This window comes from Pristiophorus japonicus, chromosome 13, assembly GCF_044704955.1.
Source record: "Pristiophorus japonicus isolate sPriJap1 chromosome 13, sPriJap1.hap1, whole genome shotgun sequence".
Classification (NCBI taxonomy): Eukaryota; Metazoa; Chordata; class Chondrichthyes; family Pristiophoridae; genus Pristiophorus; species Pristiophorus japonicus.
Genome location: NC_091989.1, coordinates 105,194,007 through 105,211,024, shown reverse-complemented (window position 1 = coordinate 105,211,024; position 17,018 = coordinate 105,194,007). Strand labels below are relative to the sequence as shown.

At 42.1% G+C, this 17,018-nt stretch overlaps 1 protein-coding gene across 4 annotated transcripts in view; it reads right to left on the bottom strand.

Annotated features, from left to right (window-relative positions):
• bbs2 (Bardet-Biedl syndrome 2) overlaps positions 1–17,018 on the bottom strand; it is an 87,975-nt gene that overhangs the window by 52,042 nt on the left and 18,915 nt on the right. For all 4 annotated transcript variants that reach the window (XR_011596341.1, XM_070897797.1, XM_070897798.1 and 1 more), the window contains exons 4-8: positions 15,780–15,905; positions 13,053–13,115; positions 12,633–12,710; positions 11,192–11,296; positions 7,298–7,384 (exon numbers count right to left, since the gene is read on the bottom strand). Coding sequence is in view for 3 of the 4 variants with exons in the window: in XM_070897797.1 (XP_070753898.1) it covers positions 7,298–7,384; positions 11,192–11,296; positions 12,633–12,710; positions 13,053–13,115; positions 15,780–15,905 (459 nt within the window). In the remaining variant the exon portion in view is untranslated. The remainder of the gene's footprint in view (positions 1–7,297; positions 7,385–11,191; positions 11,297–12,632; positions 12,711–13,052; positions 13,116–15,779; positions 15,906–17,018) is intronic.

The following is a 17,018-nucleotide window of genomic DNA, read 5'->3' as shown; positions in this document are numbered from 1 at the left end:
AGATAGCTGTTAACTGATATGATGTAATTGGGATTACGGAGACATGGCTCTAGGGTGACCAAGGCTGGGAACTCAACATTCAGTGGTATTCAATATTCAGGAAGGATAGACAGAAAGGAAAAGGAGGCGGGGTAGCATTGCTGGTTAAAGAGGAAATTAACGCAATAGTAAGGAAGGACATTAGCTTGGATGATATGGAATCTGTATGGGTAGAGCTGCAGAACACCGAAGGGCAGAAAACGCTAGTGGGAGTTGTGTACAGGCCGCCAAACAGTAATAGTGAGGTTGGGGATGGCATCAAACAAGAAATTAGGGATGCGTGCAATAAAGGTACAGCATTTATCATGGGTGACTTTAATCTGCATATAGATTGGGCTAACCAAACTGATAGCAATACGGTGGAGGAGGATTTCCTGGAGTGTATAATGGATGGTTTTCAAGACCAATACGTCGAGCAACCAACCAGAGAGATGGCCATTCTAGACTGAGTGTTGTGTAACGAGAGGATTAATTAGCAATCTTGTTGTGTGAGGCCCCTTGGGGAAGAGTGACCATAATGTGGTAGAATTCTTCATTAAGATGGAGAATGACACAGTTAATTCAGAGACTAGAGTCCTGAACTTAAAGAAGGGTAACTTTGATGTATGAGACGTGAACTGGCTAGGATAGACTGGAAAATGATACTTCAAGGGTTGACGGTGGATAGGCAATGGCAGACATTTAAAGATCACATGGATGAACTTCAACAATTGTACATCCCTGCCTGGCATAGAAGTAAAATGGGGAAGGTGGCTCAACAGTGGCTAACAAAAGAAATTAGGGATAGTGTTAAATCCAAGGAAGAGGCATATAAATTGGCCAGAAAAAGCAGCAAACTTGAGGACTGGGAGAAATTTAGAATTCAGCAGAGGAGGACAAAGGGTTTAATTAGGAGGGGGAAAATAGAGTATGAGAGGAAGCTTGCTGGGAACATAAAAACTGACTGCAAAAGCTTCTATAGATATGTGAAGAGACAAAAATTAGTGAAGACAAATGTAGGTCCCTTCCAATCAGAATCAGGTGAATTTATAATGAGGAACAAAGAAATGGCAGACCAATTGAACAAATACTTTGGTTCTGTCTTCACTAAGGAAGACACAAATAACCTTCCGGAAATACTAGGGGACCGAGGATCTAGTGAGAAGAAGGAACTGAAGAAAATCCTTATTAGTCAGGAAATTGTGATAGGGAAATAGATGGGACTGAAGGCCGATAATCCCCAGGACCTGATACTCTGCATCACAGAGTACTTAAGGAAGTGGCCCTAGAAATAGTGGATGCAATGGTGGTCATTTTCCAACATTCTATAGACTCTGGATCAGTTCCTATGGATTGGAGGGTAGCTAATGTAACCCCACTTTTTAAAAAAGGATGGAGAGAGAAAACAGGGAATTATAGACTGGTTAGCCTGACATCAGTAGTGGGGAAAATGTTGGAATCAATTATCAAAGATGTAATAGCTGCGCAATTGGACAGGATCGGTCCAAGTCAGCATGGATTTATGAAAGGGAAATGATGCTTAACAAATCTTCTAGAATTTTTTGAGCATGTAACTAGTAGAGTAGACAAGGGAGAACCAGTGGATGGTGTGTATTGGGTCTTTCAAAAGGCTTTTGACAAGGTCCCACACAAGAGATTAGTGTGCAAAATTAAAGCACATGGTATTGGGGGTAATGTATTCAACATAGAAACATAGAAAATAGGTGCAGGAGTAGGCCATTTGGCCCTTCGAGCCTGCACCACCATTCAATAAGATCATGGCTGATCATTCACTTCAGTACCCATTTCCTGCTTTCTCTCCATACCCCTTGATCCCTTTAGCTGTAAGGGCCATATCTAACTCCCTCTTGAATATATCCAATGAACTGGCATCAACAACTCTTTGCGGCAGGGAATTCCACAGGTTAACAACTTTCGGAGTGAAGAAGTTTCTCCTCATCTCAGTCCTAAATGGCTTACGCCTTATCCTTAGACTATGTCCCCTGGTTCTGGACTTCCCAACATCAGGAACATTCTTCCTGCATCTAACCTGTCCAGTCCAGTCAGAATTTTATATGTTTCTTTGAGATCCCCTCTCATCCTTCTAAACTCCAATGAATACAGGCTCAGTCAATCCAGTCTCTCCTCATATGTCAGTCCTACCATCCCGGAAATCAGTCTGGTGAACCTTTGCTGCACTCCCTCAATAGCAAGAACATCCTTCCTCAGATTAGGAAACCAAAACTGAACACAATATTCCAGGTGAGGCCTCACCAAGGCCCTGTACAACTGCAGTAAGACCTCCCTGCTCTTATACTCAAATCCTCTAGCTATGAAGGCCAACATACCATTTGCCTTCTTCACCGCCTGCTGTACCTGCATGCCAACTTTCAATGACTGATGTACCATGACACCCAGGTCTCGTTGCACCTCCCCTTTTCCTAATCTGCTGCCATTCAGATAATATTCTGCCTTCATGTTTTTGCCCCCAAAGTGGATAATCTCACATTTATCCACATTATACTGCATCTGCCATGCGTTTTCCCACTCATCTAACCTGTCCAAGTCACCCTGCAGCCTCTTAGCGTCTTCCTCACAGCTTACACTGCCACCCAACTTAGTGTCATCTGCAAACTTGGAAATATTACACTCAATTCCTTCATCTAAATCATTAATGTATATTGTAAATAGTTGGGGTCCCAGCACAGAGCCCTGCGGCACCCCACTAGTCACTGCCTGCCATTCTGAAAAGGACCCGTTTGTCCCGACTCTCCGCTTCCTGTCTGCCAACCAGTTCTCAATCCACGTCCATACATTACCCCAATATCATGTGCTTTAATTTTTGCACACCAATCTCTTGTGTGCTGACCATGTCAAAAGCCTTTTGAAAGTCCAAATACACCACATCCACTGGTTCTCCCTTGACAACTCTGCTAGTTACATCCTCAAACAATTCCAGAAGATTTGTCAAGCATGATTTCCCTTTCATAAATCCATGCTGATTGGACCGATCCTGTCACTGCTTTCCAAATGCGTTGTTATTTCATCTTTAATAATTGATTCCAACATTTACCCCACTACTGATGTCAGGCTAACCGGTCTAAAATTACCTGTTTTCTCTCTCTCTCCTTTCTTAAAAAGTGGTTTTACATTAGCTACCCTTCAGTCCATAGGAACTGATCCAAAGTTGATAGACTGTTGGAAAATGATCACCAATGCATCCACTATTTCTATGGCCACTTCCTTAAGTACTCTGGGATGCAGACTATCAGGTCCTGGGGATTTATCAGCCTTCAATCCCATCAATTTCCCTAACACAATTTCCTGACTAATAAGGATTTCCTTCAGTTCCTCCTTCTCACTAGACCCTCGGTCCCCTAGTATTTCGGAAGGTTATTTCTGTCTTCCTTCGTGAAGACAGAACCAAAGTATTTGTTCAATTGGTCTGCCATTTCTTTGTTCCCCATTATAAATTCACCTGATTCTGATTGGAAGGGACCTACATTTGTCTTCACTAATTTTTGTCTCTTCACATATCTATAGAAGCTTTTGCAGTCAGTTTTTATGTTCCCAGCAAGCTTCTTCTCATACTCTATTTTCCCCCTCCTAATTAAGCCCTTTGCTGAATTACAAAATTCTCCCATCCTCAGGTTTGCTGCTTTTTCTGGCCAATTTGTATGCCTCTTGTAGTTCATCCATGTAATCTTTAAATGTTTGCCATTGCCTATCCACCATCAACCCTTTATGTATCACTCGCCAGTCTATTCTAGCCAATTCACGTCTCATAACATCGATGTTACCTTTCCTTAAGTTCAGGACTCTAATCTCTGAATTAACTGTGTCATTCTCCATCTTAATAAAGAATTCTACCATATTATGGTCACTCTTCCCCAATGGGCCTTGCACAGTAAGATTGCTAATTAGTCCTTTCTCATTACACATCACCCAGTCCAGGATGGCCAGCCCTCTGGTTGGTTCCTCAACATATTGGTCTAGAAAACCATCCCTAATACATTCCAGGAAATCCTCCTTCACCGCATTGCTACCAGTTTGGTTAGCCCAATCAATATGTAGATTAAAGTCGCCCATGATAACTGCTGTACCTTTATTGCATGCATCCCTAATTTCTTGTTTGATGCTGTCCCCAACCTCACTACTACTGTTTGGTGGTCTCCCACTAGCGTTTTCTGCCCTTTGGTATTCCGTAGCTCCACCCATACCGATTCCACATCATCCAAGCTAATGTCCTTCCTTACTATTGCGTTAATTTCCTCTTTAACCAGCAACGCTACCCCGCCTCCTTTTCCTTTCTGTCTATCCTTCCTGAATGTTGAATACCCCTGGATGTTGAGTTCCCAGCATTGGTCACCCTGCAGCCATGTCTCCGTGATGCCAATGACATCATATCAGTTACCAGCTATCTGTGCAGTTAATTCGGCCACCTTATTACAAATACTCCTCGCATTGAGGCACAGGGCCTTCAGGCTTGTATTTTTAACACATTTTGCCCCTTTAGAATTTTGCTGTAATGTGGGCCTTTTTGTTTTTTGCCTTGGGTTTCTCTGCCCTCCACTTTTACTTTTCTTCTTTCTATCTTATGCTTCTGCCCCCATTTACTTCCCTGTCTCCCAGCATAGGTTCCCATCCTCCTGCCATATTAGTTTAACCCCTCCCCAACAGCACTAGCAAACACTCCCCCTAGGACATTGGTTCCGGTCCTGCCCAGGTGCAGACCGTTCAGTTTGTACTGGTCCCATCTCCTCCAGACCCGGTTCCAATGTCCCAGAAATTTGAATCCTTCCCTTCTGCACCACTCCTCAAGCCACACATTCATCTGAGCTATCCTGCGATTCCTACTCTGACTAGCACGTGGCACTGGTAGCAATCCTGAGATTACTACTTTTGAGGTCCTACTTTTTAATTTAGCTCCTAAAATTCGTCTTGTCGGACCTCATCCCGTTTTTTACCTATATCGTTGGTACCTATATGCAACCACGACAACTGGCTGTTCACTTTCCCCCTTCAAAATGTCCTGCAGCTGGTCCGAGACATCCTTGACCCTTGCACCAGGGAGGCAACATGACATCCTGGAGTCTCGATTGCGGCCACAGAAACATGGATAGAGAATTGGTTGGCAGACAGGAAGCAAAGAGTAGGAATAAACGGGTCCTTTTCACAATGGCAGGCAGTGACTAGTGGGGTACCGCAAGGTTCAGTGCTGGGACCCCAGTTATTTACAATATACATTAATGATTTAGACGAAAGAATTGAATGTAATATTTCCAAGTTTGTAGATGACACTAAGCTGGGTTGCAGTGTGAGCTGTGAGGAGGACACCAAGAGGCTGCAGGGTGACTTGGACAGGTTAGGTGAGTGGGCAAATGCATGGCAGATGTAGTATCATGCAGATAAATGTGAGGTTTATCCACTTTGGTGGCAAAAACACGAAGGCAGAATATTATCTGAATGGTGACAGATTAGGAAAAGGGGTGGTACAACGAGACCTTGGTGTCATGGTACATCAGTCATTGAAAGTTGGCATGCAGGTACATCAGGCGGTGAAGAAGGCAAATGGCATGTTGGCCTTCATAGCGAGAGGATGAGAGTTTCGGAGCAGCGAGGTCTTACTGCAGTTGTATAGGGCCTTGGTGAGGCCACACCTTGAATATTGTGTACAGTTTTAGTCTCCTAATCTGAGGAAGGGCATTCTTGCTATTGAGGGAGTGCAGGAAAGGTTCACCAGACTGATTCCCGGGATGGCAGGACTGACATATGAAGAAAGACTGGATCGACTAGGCTTATATTCACTGGAATTTAGAAGAACGAAAGGGGATCTCATAGAAACGTATAAAATTCTGACGGGATTGGACAGATTAGATGCAGGAAGAATGTTCCCGGTGTTGGTGAAGTCCAGAACCAGGTGTCATAGTCTAAGGGTAAGGGGTAGGCCATTTAGGACCGAGATGAGGAGAAACTTCTTCACTCCGAAAATTGTGGAATTCTCTTCCACAGAAAGTTGCTGAGGCCAGTTCGTTAGATATATTCAAAAGGGAGTTAGATGTGACCCATATGGCTAAAGGGATCAAGGGGTATGGAGAGAAAACAGGAATGGGGTACTAAAGTTGCAAAAATGATCAGCCATGGTGGTGCAGGCTCGAATGGCCTACTCCTGCACCTATTTTCTATATTTCTATGATCATCAACTAATGTTCCATCAATGCTGCTATATTTCCTCATACCACACACCTGAATTTTTGTAACAAGCCTCTTGAGGGGGGAAAAAAATTCCACCAGATCCCTATCCAGTGGCCCATGCTGCAAGTGCAATATGTATGGGTTTTGGGTGCATATAGGAACAGGCTTGGCTGAGATGCCTACTAAAGTCAAATGGCCTTCCAACACTCACTGGTAAGGCTGATAACTGTATCACAGGAAGGTTTCAATGTCTTCAAGAAAATAAGACAGCATAAAATTGACCAGAAAAGAGAAAACACGCTTATTATGCAACTAATCAAGTTACATGAAAGAGAGTGAAGTTTTCTGTAATTTAACATTTAAAATAAGCCAGCAACAGCAACTATATAATATTCAGGTCAGTGCTCCCAAGCAATAGAACCCTGTGTCAAAATGGTCCTGTGCCAGTCCAATTATATCACATCAGGCCTGGAGTCATAGTCCTATTTTATCATAAATGGTCCTGTGTCAATCCATTTGTATCATAACAGGCCCTGTGTCACAGTTCAATAATATCACATATGGGGTATGGCCCTATGTCAGTATTGTTCCAGGCACCGTGTAACAGTCCAATTATATCAAGAGACTCTGAAACACAAGGGCAAGTCACTGCCCCATTTTATCACAAGGCCTTGAATAACTGCCCTACTTTATAAGGCGGCCCCGGAGCCCCTGCCTCGTTTCATCACGAGACCTTGAATCACAAAACCCTGTTCTTCCACAAGACCCTGAGTCACAGTTCTGTCATATCACAAGGCCAACATCACAGCCCCATTACATCATGCAAAGCCCTTGTCACGTGGCACTAACCCATGATGGGGAAAAAAGCCAGAGTTAAAACTCTACATATTAAACATTAGACACATATCATTGGCATCCAATCTTAAGTCTCAGCCACAGAAATCACTCAAAGTTTTCCCTCGTGGTTTACGATACTTTCTGAACCCAAAGACTGAATCGCCAGCTTAAAAACACCTCCCAGCCATTCAACACTCCCCAATGCATCCTTCCTGTAAATTGTGACCCATGTACAGCAACGACTCACCTTCCCATTTGACCAGCCAGTGATTAACTCACAAACGCCATCCGAGTTCAAGTCAAAAGCGTGAATACTCATGGCATGATTTTTAGACTGCAAGAAATGAAAAGCACAAAATTAGGATAAGATAACCGAAGCACTGAAAACGAAGAAGTAACTGGCTGACAGAAACACAGGTCTATACTACTGCTAGTGTCTCAGGGCCAGCAGGCAGACTTCGTGGCCTTGTTGCTTCATTCACAGGACTAAGCTTGATGTCAGACTAGATCAAGCTTTATGCTTGGTAGTATTTTTTCTTTTCTCATTTGCTACAGTGCAATTTATTATATATACACAACAGGCTGTAAGGTAATGTGTCATTTAAAAATCAAAATTTTAGATTATAATTTCAACCCTGGATCACTTCAGGCTTTTCTATCCCCTGCCTCTAGCAACAAATGTTTATTAATGACTGCACTTTGTCTTTGATACCTCTCTAGGTAAGTGGATATTTAAGTTCCTGTTACTAGATGTCGCCAGCATATGTGGAAATTGCTACCACACGGAGAAGTTGAGGTGAATAGCATAGATCCATTTAAAGGAAAGCTAGATAAGTACATGAGGAAGAATTGAATAGAACGCTGATAGAGTTAGATGAAGTAGGGTGGGAGGAGCGTAAACATCGGCATAGACCATTTGGGCTGAATGGCCTGTTTGTGCTGTAAATTCTGTGAAATGTGATTTATAATAATCAGTCGCCACACCCGCTAGTCTGAGGTCAGTACTGCATGGTCTCTCTTTTTGTACTCAATCTCTCGAGACAAGATGCAACTCAGGATACACTATAATGAAAACTGATCTTAAAGAAAGAATGTCAGCTGGTGGTGCTACTATCCAGTACTGACAGATGAAAAAATTCAGCAGGAAGTCATCTTGCTGCACTCTCATGCCCCTCAATGCCTGGTTCAAAGATATGCTGGTGGGGTGCTGGCAAATAAGGAGAAAGCAGAAAGAAAGAAATATGAAAAATATTGCCGTACAAAAAAGACATTTCATACACGGATCAGTACATTATTAAAAACCTTTTTGTAAATGTTATGCTTATTAATGCCGGAGAATGGAACACTTTCCACTTCAAGCATCTACTGTTAGCATTAAATACCATCAGGTCATGTAGATGCAGAATAAAACTCTGGCTAATCAGTCCCAACAAAGTTCCTCAGACCCAGCCTCAGATGATACATCGACTGCATCAATGTGATGCTTTCGCCACCACCTACACCAGCTATCCTGCATTTCTTGAGCGATATTGATAATTTAGAGAAAATTTGTCATAAATTAGTAGCCTTATGCTGTGGAACTGGGCTGTGACTGTCCAAAATCTCAAGAAAAATATATTCCAGGGAGGAGGAAAGGGTGTAAGAAAAAAGATAGCCATCCGTGGCTAACTAAAGAAATAAAAGGACGGCATCCAATTAAAAACAAGGGCATACAAAGTGGCCAAAATTAGTGGGAGGTCAGAAGACTGGGAAGCTTTTAAAAGCCAGCAATGAATGATTAAAAAAAATGATTAAGAAAGGGAAGATAGACTATGAAAGTGAACTAGCACAAAATATAAAAACGGATAGCAAGAGTTTCTATAGGTGTATAAAAAGGAAAAGAGTGGCTAAAGTAAATGTTGGTCCCTTAGAGGACAACACTGGGGAATTAGTAATGGGGAACATGGGGATTGCAGAAACTCTGAACAAATATTTTGTATCAGTCTTTACGGTAGAGGATACTAACAATATTCCAACAGTGGATAGTCAAAACATTGAAACATAGAAAATAGGTGCAGGAGTAGGCCATTCAGCCCTTCGAGCCTGCACCGCCATTCAATGAGTTCATGGCTGAACATGCAACTTCAGTACCCCATTCCTACTTTCTCGCCATATCCTTTGATCCCCCAAGTAGTAAGGACTACATCTAACTCCTTTTTGAAGGGGCTATGGGGGGGGGGGGGGGAGTAACTTAACACAATCACAATCACTAAGGTGGTACTCAGTAAGATAATGGGACTAAAGGCAGATAAATCCCCTGGACCTGATGGTTTGCATCCTAGGGTCTTAAGAGAAGCAGCAGGGATTATAGATGCATCGGTTGTAATTTACCAAAATTTCCTGCATTCTGGGGAGGTCCTAGCAGATTGGAAAACTGCAAATGTAACACCCACTATTTAAAAAAGGAGGCAGACAGAAAGCAGGAAACTATAGACCAGTTAGCCTAACATCTGTGGTTGGGAAAATGTTGGGACTCCATTATTAAAGAAGCAGTAGCAGGACATTTGGAAAAGCAAAATTCGGTCAGGCAGAGTCAGCATGGATTTATGAAAGGTAAGTCATGTTTGACAAATTTGCTGAAATTCTTTGAGGATGTAACGAACAGGGTGGTTAAAGGGGAACCAGTGGATGTGGTGTATGTGGACTTCCAGAAGGCATTTGACAAGGTGCCACATAAAAGGTTACTGCACAAGATAAAAGTTCACGGGGTTGGGGGTAATATATTAGCATGGATAGAGGATTGGCTAACGAACAGAAAACAGAGAGTCGGGATAAATAGTTCATTCTCTGGTTGGCAACCAGTAACTAGTGGGGTGCCGCAGGGATCAGTGCTGGGACCAGAACTATTTACAATCTATATTAACGACTTGGAAGAAGGGACTGAGTGTAACGTAGCCAAGTTTGCTGACGATACAAAGATGAGAGGAAAAGCAATGTGTGAGGAGGACACAAAAAAAATCTGCAAAAGGACATAGACAGGCTAAGTGAGTGGGCAGAAATTTGGCAGATTGGAATATAATGTTGGAAAGTGTGAGGTCATGCACTTTGGCAGAAAAAAAATCAAAGAGCAAGTTAATATTTAAATGGAGAAAAATTGCAAAGTGCCGCAGTACAGCAGGACCTGGGGGTACTTGTGCATGAAACACAAAAGGATAGTATGCAGGTACAGCAAGTGATCAGGAAGGCCAATGGAATCTTGGCCTTTATTACAAAGGGGATGGAGTATAAAAGCAGGGAAGTCTTGCTACATCTATACAGGGTATTGGCCACACCTGGAATACTGTGTGCATTTTTGGTTTCCATATTTACGAAAGAATATACTTGCTTTGGAGGCAGTTCAGAGAAGGTTCATTAGGTTGATTCCGGAGATGAAGGGATTGACTTATGAGGAAAGGTTGAGTAGGTTGGGCCTCTATTCATTGGAATTCAGAAGAATGAGGTGTGATCTTATCGAAACGTATAAGATTATGAGGGGGCTTGACAAGGTGGATGCAGAGAGGATGTTTCCTCTGATGGGGGAGACTAGAACTAGAGGGCATGATCTTAGAATAAGGGGCCGCCCATTTAAAACTGAGATGAGGAGAAATTTCTTCTCTCAGAGGGTTGTAAATCTGTGGAATTTGCTGCCTCAGAGAGCTGTGGAAGCTGGGACATTAAATAAATTTAAGACAGAAATAGACAGTTTCTTAAACAATAAGGGGATAATGGGTTATGGGGAGCGGGCAGGGAAGTGGAGCGGAGTCCATGATCAGATCAGCTATGATCTTATTGAATGGCAGATCAGGCTCGAGGGGCTGTATGGCCTATTCCTGTTCCTATTTCTTCTGTTCTTATGTAAACCTATGTAGCATCCTTACAGCCAGGAGATCAGAAAGTCATCCCATCAGTCCAGTTCTCAGAGAGGAATGACCATCTCGGTCTAACCCACTACAGCATCGAGACCCCAAGACCACGTTTGGAAAAACGCATCAAGTTGTCCAGTCAAGTCTATTTATCCAATATTTCTGCTGACCAGTTTCTTTGACACCCCAATGCATTTGTTCACCCTCTGCAGGTCTGCCCGTATAAGCCTAGCCATTTCAGTCTAACTTTATATACGTACCTTGATTCTCCAGTAGCGTGTTGACCGGTCATACACTCCCACAGTGCCGTTTGCCAGGGCATATCCAAAACGGCTCCCATGCATATGGCATAGCGCTGTGATAGTCTGTAAAGGAAACACCCATAGACACGACACACTCTTGTTCAGAATAATGTCTACATGTGAATACTTGTACATAGGAAATATTCATCATCTAATGGGGTGTTAGGGAGTGGTAAAAATACAATCATTAGTTTAGCTGATCAAGCCAATGCGTTCTCTATAAATACTTCAAAACAGAAGCACTCTGAGAAAATTATTGCCAGGTCCTTTGACTCTACTGGTGTCCATTATCCACCAGTTCAGTTACCTTACTTAACCATGTACTGTCCTGCTTTGCAACTCCACACAGTAAAAACATGAGCATACCATTACTAGATTGAAACTGGAATTGATTTTTATATGGAAATAATAACAACCAACCAACCTGCTAACACTGGACATGTATTAGCACAACCAATACAGTGTTAGCCAGTGACAGCTCAGATGCAATGCACCCTTTAATGATAACAAAAATTTCTGGACAAGGTTCACTGAGATCATCAAACTACCACCAATTGCACTTGGATATTTGAACATATTTCTGTACGTTTTTAACAGGAGACTTCACTGCAATGCACCCGATGCACAGTATCTGTTTGGATTGCCAATGTGCTGTGCCTTAGAGCAGTCCATACCCCTTTATGCAAAGAACGTGTTCTTGACCACAGCCCGGTTTGTCAATGTGCAACAGCAATCACTACTTCCCCACCAAGCAGAAACACAACAGGTGTGTCTTAAACTGCTCCTGGCACCTATAGCAGCTATTCAAAAGCAACACTGGCAGATGCCCAACAACATTTCACCCACCCATTCACTTGCTACGGTGCATGATACAGAAGGCTAACATTTTTATTTTCCCCTTCAATTTTCTTCCCTCCACCAGTCAAGGCAGCTTCTGCTCGGTACTGCTCTGGGGTACAAACTGAGCTGAGTAACATTATCTTGCTGAAGAAGCCATAAGTCAGGTGCATGCCTAGACAGTGAAGGTTAGCAGTTATTTGATCATGGCTGAGCACAATTCTGTCCTCACCTTACATTTTCATACATGCACTTTTCAGGAGCCAATGGATAACTGGAGCAAGAAACCTGCTAGTTTTTTTCTCCGTCTTCTCAGGGACCTGAAAACTAATTGTAGTGACCTTGACATTAGCCTGACTGAGATCAGCTAAGTCAGCAAAGTTATTGGGGGGTGTTAATATACAGAAATACATGAAAATAACCTTTTAATAGCCAAGTTCACCCCATAGAGGAAAAGCATGACATTGCAACTGAGTTCACTGCATAAACTACTAGGTTAAGTTTTTATTGCATTGGCTAATCATTGGTTCAATAATTTGTTGACAGTGGGGATCCTCCTTACCTCAGTCTCTGACATTTCTGCCATGATTTCATCTTCTTTGAAGACCCTGATGTCAAAGTCCTCTGAGCCAGCCAGAAGCTGTGAAAAGCATTAAACACATCATTAGTAATGCATCATACTTCTCAACCCTTTGGAAGGAGATTAATATTGAGCTGGAAAATTAGTTGATAATCCTGGTGTGAGTTTGCGTGCCCTTACAGCTTTTTCAGAGACACTGTTTAGAATTGGAATGTTCATGATTAAACTGAGATAGTTAAGAGGTATGAATGCACATACATACAAACAAGATAAATAAAGTATCTGTGCACTCCTACCCCAAAAATCAGTAATCCACCATTAAGTTATAGAACATATTTGAATGTTACACTGTATTTCTTTCTGTTGAGTATGGCATCTTATTGAATGATGATGTGGACTCACCTCATTCTTCCCATCCCCATCAAAGTCAGAGAGAGCCAGTGATCGGACATTATCCCCAGTGACCTGAGTGAAAAGCACAAGCATTTCCAACCTGAATCATTTCAAGGATTTTTGCTAATTTACAATTTAACTGATATTGAAGATATGTAGCCAGATCTCAAATCACTGCCCTCTCTTTAAAAGGATGTGTTCTCTTATTTTGTTGAGATTTGTAAGGACAATACATTTATGTGCATACGTGATGGCACGCCTGTGTTTATACAACAACTTGCATTAATATAGAGCCTTTAAAGTAGAATAATGTCCCGAGGCACTTAGAGGAATTATCAGACAAAAATGGAAGCCAAGTCAAAAAAGATGTTCGGAGGAGTGACTGAAAACTTGGACAAAGAAATAGGTTTTGAAGAGGGTCTTAAAAAAAGGAGAGGAAGGTGGAGGGTATTGGAAGGGAGCTTCAGAGCATGGAGTTGAGATGGCTGACAGCATGGTCACCTATGGTGGGGTGAAGGGAGACAAAACGGTCAGGGTCAGTGGAGATTGTAGAGCTGGAAGAGGTTACAGGGACAGGGAGGGATGAGGCCCTGCAGGGATATAAACACGAGGATGGGAATTTTAAATTTGAGGCACTGAGGTGCTGGGAGTCAATGGAGGTCAACAAGGACAAGTAATAGATGAGCAAGAGCTAGTATGCGATAAGCTAAGAGCAGCATTGTAGGAGGAGGATGATGTGATCGACCAAGTCATTGTTAATGAGAGGTTGAAGAGGATGAGGAAAGGTAATGCATCACAGTCAGAGTCACTGAGGGTGTCATTTGTGACTTTGGTTGGGGCTGTTTTGGTGCAGTGGCAGGCATGGAATTCTGATTGGAGAGATTCAAACATGTAGTTGGGGAAAGAGGGGCACTGATTTGGGAAGCGATAAAAAAAAGTCCATAAACTCCTATTTGTTGTTGGAGGCGAGGGTGGAGAGGGCATAGGAGGAATTGGTTGGTAATGGAGAAAAGTAGCGGTTTTGACATGACTGCGAAACCGCTTGACGTGGTCCAATCAGATCTGGTGATTGCGAGCTAAACTAATTGTGTGTCAGATTTAGTATTTCTGCAATAAATAAAACATTGCAAACATACTACTGCGGAATCCACTTGATGGAAACATCACTATGATAAGCTAAATAGTCAATGGAACAAACAACAGAGTATCTGCAATGATTCCAGTTGACAGTAAAGAAATACTAAAGATTCTCAATTCCATCCCCAGGTCAAGAAATTTGCTGCTGGTCAGACATCGGTACTTTCACTGTCTTCAGGATTTTGTTTTAAAAACAATGGTATTCGGGCAGTAAACAAAACTACACATTTTAAGTGTAGAAATGTTCAGAATTTGTCACTATACTGTTTTACTGAGCAAATTCACGTCCTACCTTTCTCCAATAGCAAGCAATCAGCCAATAGAGGCTGCAAAAGAGACCCACTAACACCTTTTGGCAGCAGATTGTACACAGTTTACGCAAAACAATTCCAGACATATTTCATCTGCCTACAAGAATTTTATTCAAAGCAGGCTGTGAGACTGGGACGGCTATGTCAATGAAAGAATAACTATCGCTTTTATTCAAAAAGTACATCTATCTGCCAGCTAATTTATAGCATCAGTTGCAGAATCAAGCATGACGGGAGGGATTATCTGCTTAAGTCAGGCCAGCTTGCCAAAGTGGAACATGTCAAAAAATTCCTTAGGATCCATCCCCACTTACCCCATTAAATATGGACGAGCGTATTAACATGAGATACAAGTGACGGGAATACAGCATACAATGTATTTCCCATCATTTTTACCGTAGCAACTCTGGGTGCAAGGAATGCCAGTGCATTCCTGGTGTCCAGCTTTACATAGGTAATGGAGAAGGGATACATTTTAAAACTCCCGAAGGGAATTAAATCAATTGTAAGGTAATCAGTTTAATTCCTAGGCTTGCAATTTTCCAACATTCTCCCCCTCTTATCCAGAGACCACTGAGACCTGTTGTAGCCATTTGTGTCTCTTCCCTGACCCCACTCCAGATGGGCTCCCTGGTGGAAGTCAGGAAACCTGGCTTCGGAAAATCAGTTGTGGTCAGCAGCACATCTTTATGATGGCAGAGTTCCTCTGTTTCTGCAAACTATTGCCCCATCTCCAACCTCCCTTTCCCCTCCAAACTTTGTGAATGTGTTGTTACCTCTCAAATCGATCCTCCTCTTTCCTGCAACTCCAAATTTGAATCTCTCCAATTTAGGTTTCTGCCCCTGCCACAGCACCGACCAACAGCCCTGATTGCCATTTAAGTTGTATTCTAATCTGCTCAAATCTAACACTCATTTTTTTTAAATACATGGAGGTGCTTTTCTTTTTTGGGGGAGGGACCTGCTATCAGACATCCGTTCTATAACCAGTGACTAAGAGACCTAAGTGACTCACTATCCAATTTTGCCTCTTTCCCAACGTGCCTCCCATAGTGATAAACTGAGATTGGGTTGGTGCAACACAACACCGGCCCAAATATTCAAAACACTTCTAATTATTCTGTCACCCTGTAAACTATTGAGGAGGGAACTCCCTTTGATATGGACACTAATCTGGGACAAGGATACCAGTTCGTTATTTAATTTCTTCCCTATGTTGCACTGTGGCCCTGCCCCCCACCCCAACCAAATTCTGAGATTCAGTCCTGGCACAGTTGTGTTTCCATACCGTCCAGAAAAGGTCATTTCCCTCCAGATCAAAACCCTGGAGTGTGCAGTTCCCTCCGATAATTGCCAATGGAGAGGGTATCTCCCCCAGCTGCCCCAGTACTATTGCATTGGCTCCATCTGTCACCTACAAAAGAGAGAGAAAGTGAACCGTGGAGTTTCACAATAGTTGCTTCAGAAACCAAACTTCAACAAGTGCTGCCCCTTATTACTAATGTATTCTATAACCAGAGCAAGCTTCACAACGTTACATCAGGGGAAACATTTTGGGGTAGAAATTCCGAAGATTGCGATATTTACGCATATCTTGCCCAGCAAATGTCCTCAAAAATCTTGCGCCTGAAAAAGCAGCGCATAGCTTACTTTTACAAGCGCAAGAGTTTTAAAACACACAAAAACATATTAAAATAAAGTTATGAACATATTTTATTGTTAAAAGCCCTCCCCACTACAGTAAATTTATTTTAAGGCATAATTTTTAAAACTTTTTTTTTTAATTGGGAAAATATATATTTTTTAATAAGTCATTAACTTTAATTTAAATGAATCTTAAATATGTAGTGTATATTTTCTATTTTTTTTTTATTAATGTTTTGGGTGTTTCTCATTCATAGTAATAGGAGTTTCGGACTTACGAAACTCCTATTACCGTGAATGAGAATATACTATACCGGATATGGCTCTGGGCAGCCAGTGACCCCAGCTCCAAGCCTGCACATGTCCTGACGTGCACGCACTGCCACACGCAGGGAGAGGAGGCCTGTGGATCGGGAAGTCGAGCGGGCGCAGCAGCTTCAGATAGGTGCGCATTTTTTCTCTAAAATCTATTCGAACGTCCGCGGGAAGGAGAAAGCGGAATTTCTACGCCAGTCTTTTACAAAATGTCTCTCCACAAACTGTCTCTAACAAGCAGTTCCTGAATTAAACAGAGTAACAAGGGCAACTTACAGACATCAATATGTGTACAGATATCTCATTCCCTCTAAAGCACTGAAGAGTTATGCGACGAGCCAGTAAAATTAACTTCTTCAATTATTCGACAATTCCATCTAAATTATTATAACCTACAAATATTTTACACAAAAGTAATTACACTCCTAAATCTGTCTCCAGTGAATTGACTATATTTAGAATACTGAGCATAATAATTGGAGGGCATTTTATACTCGGATCAGGATTTTGCATTCATATTCTGCTTAGATCAGGAATTCTATGCAACAATGAACCAAAGCGTTTTCTA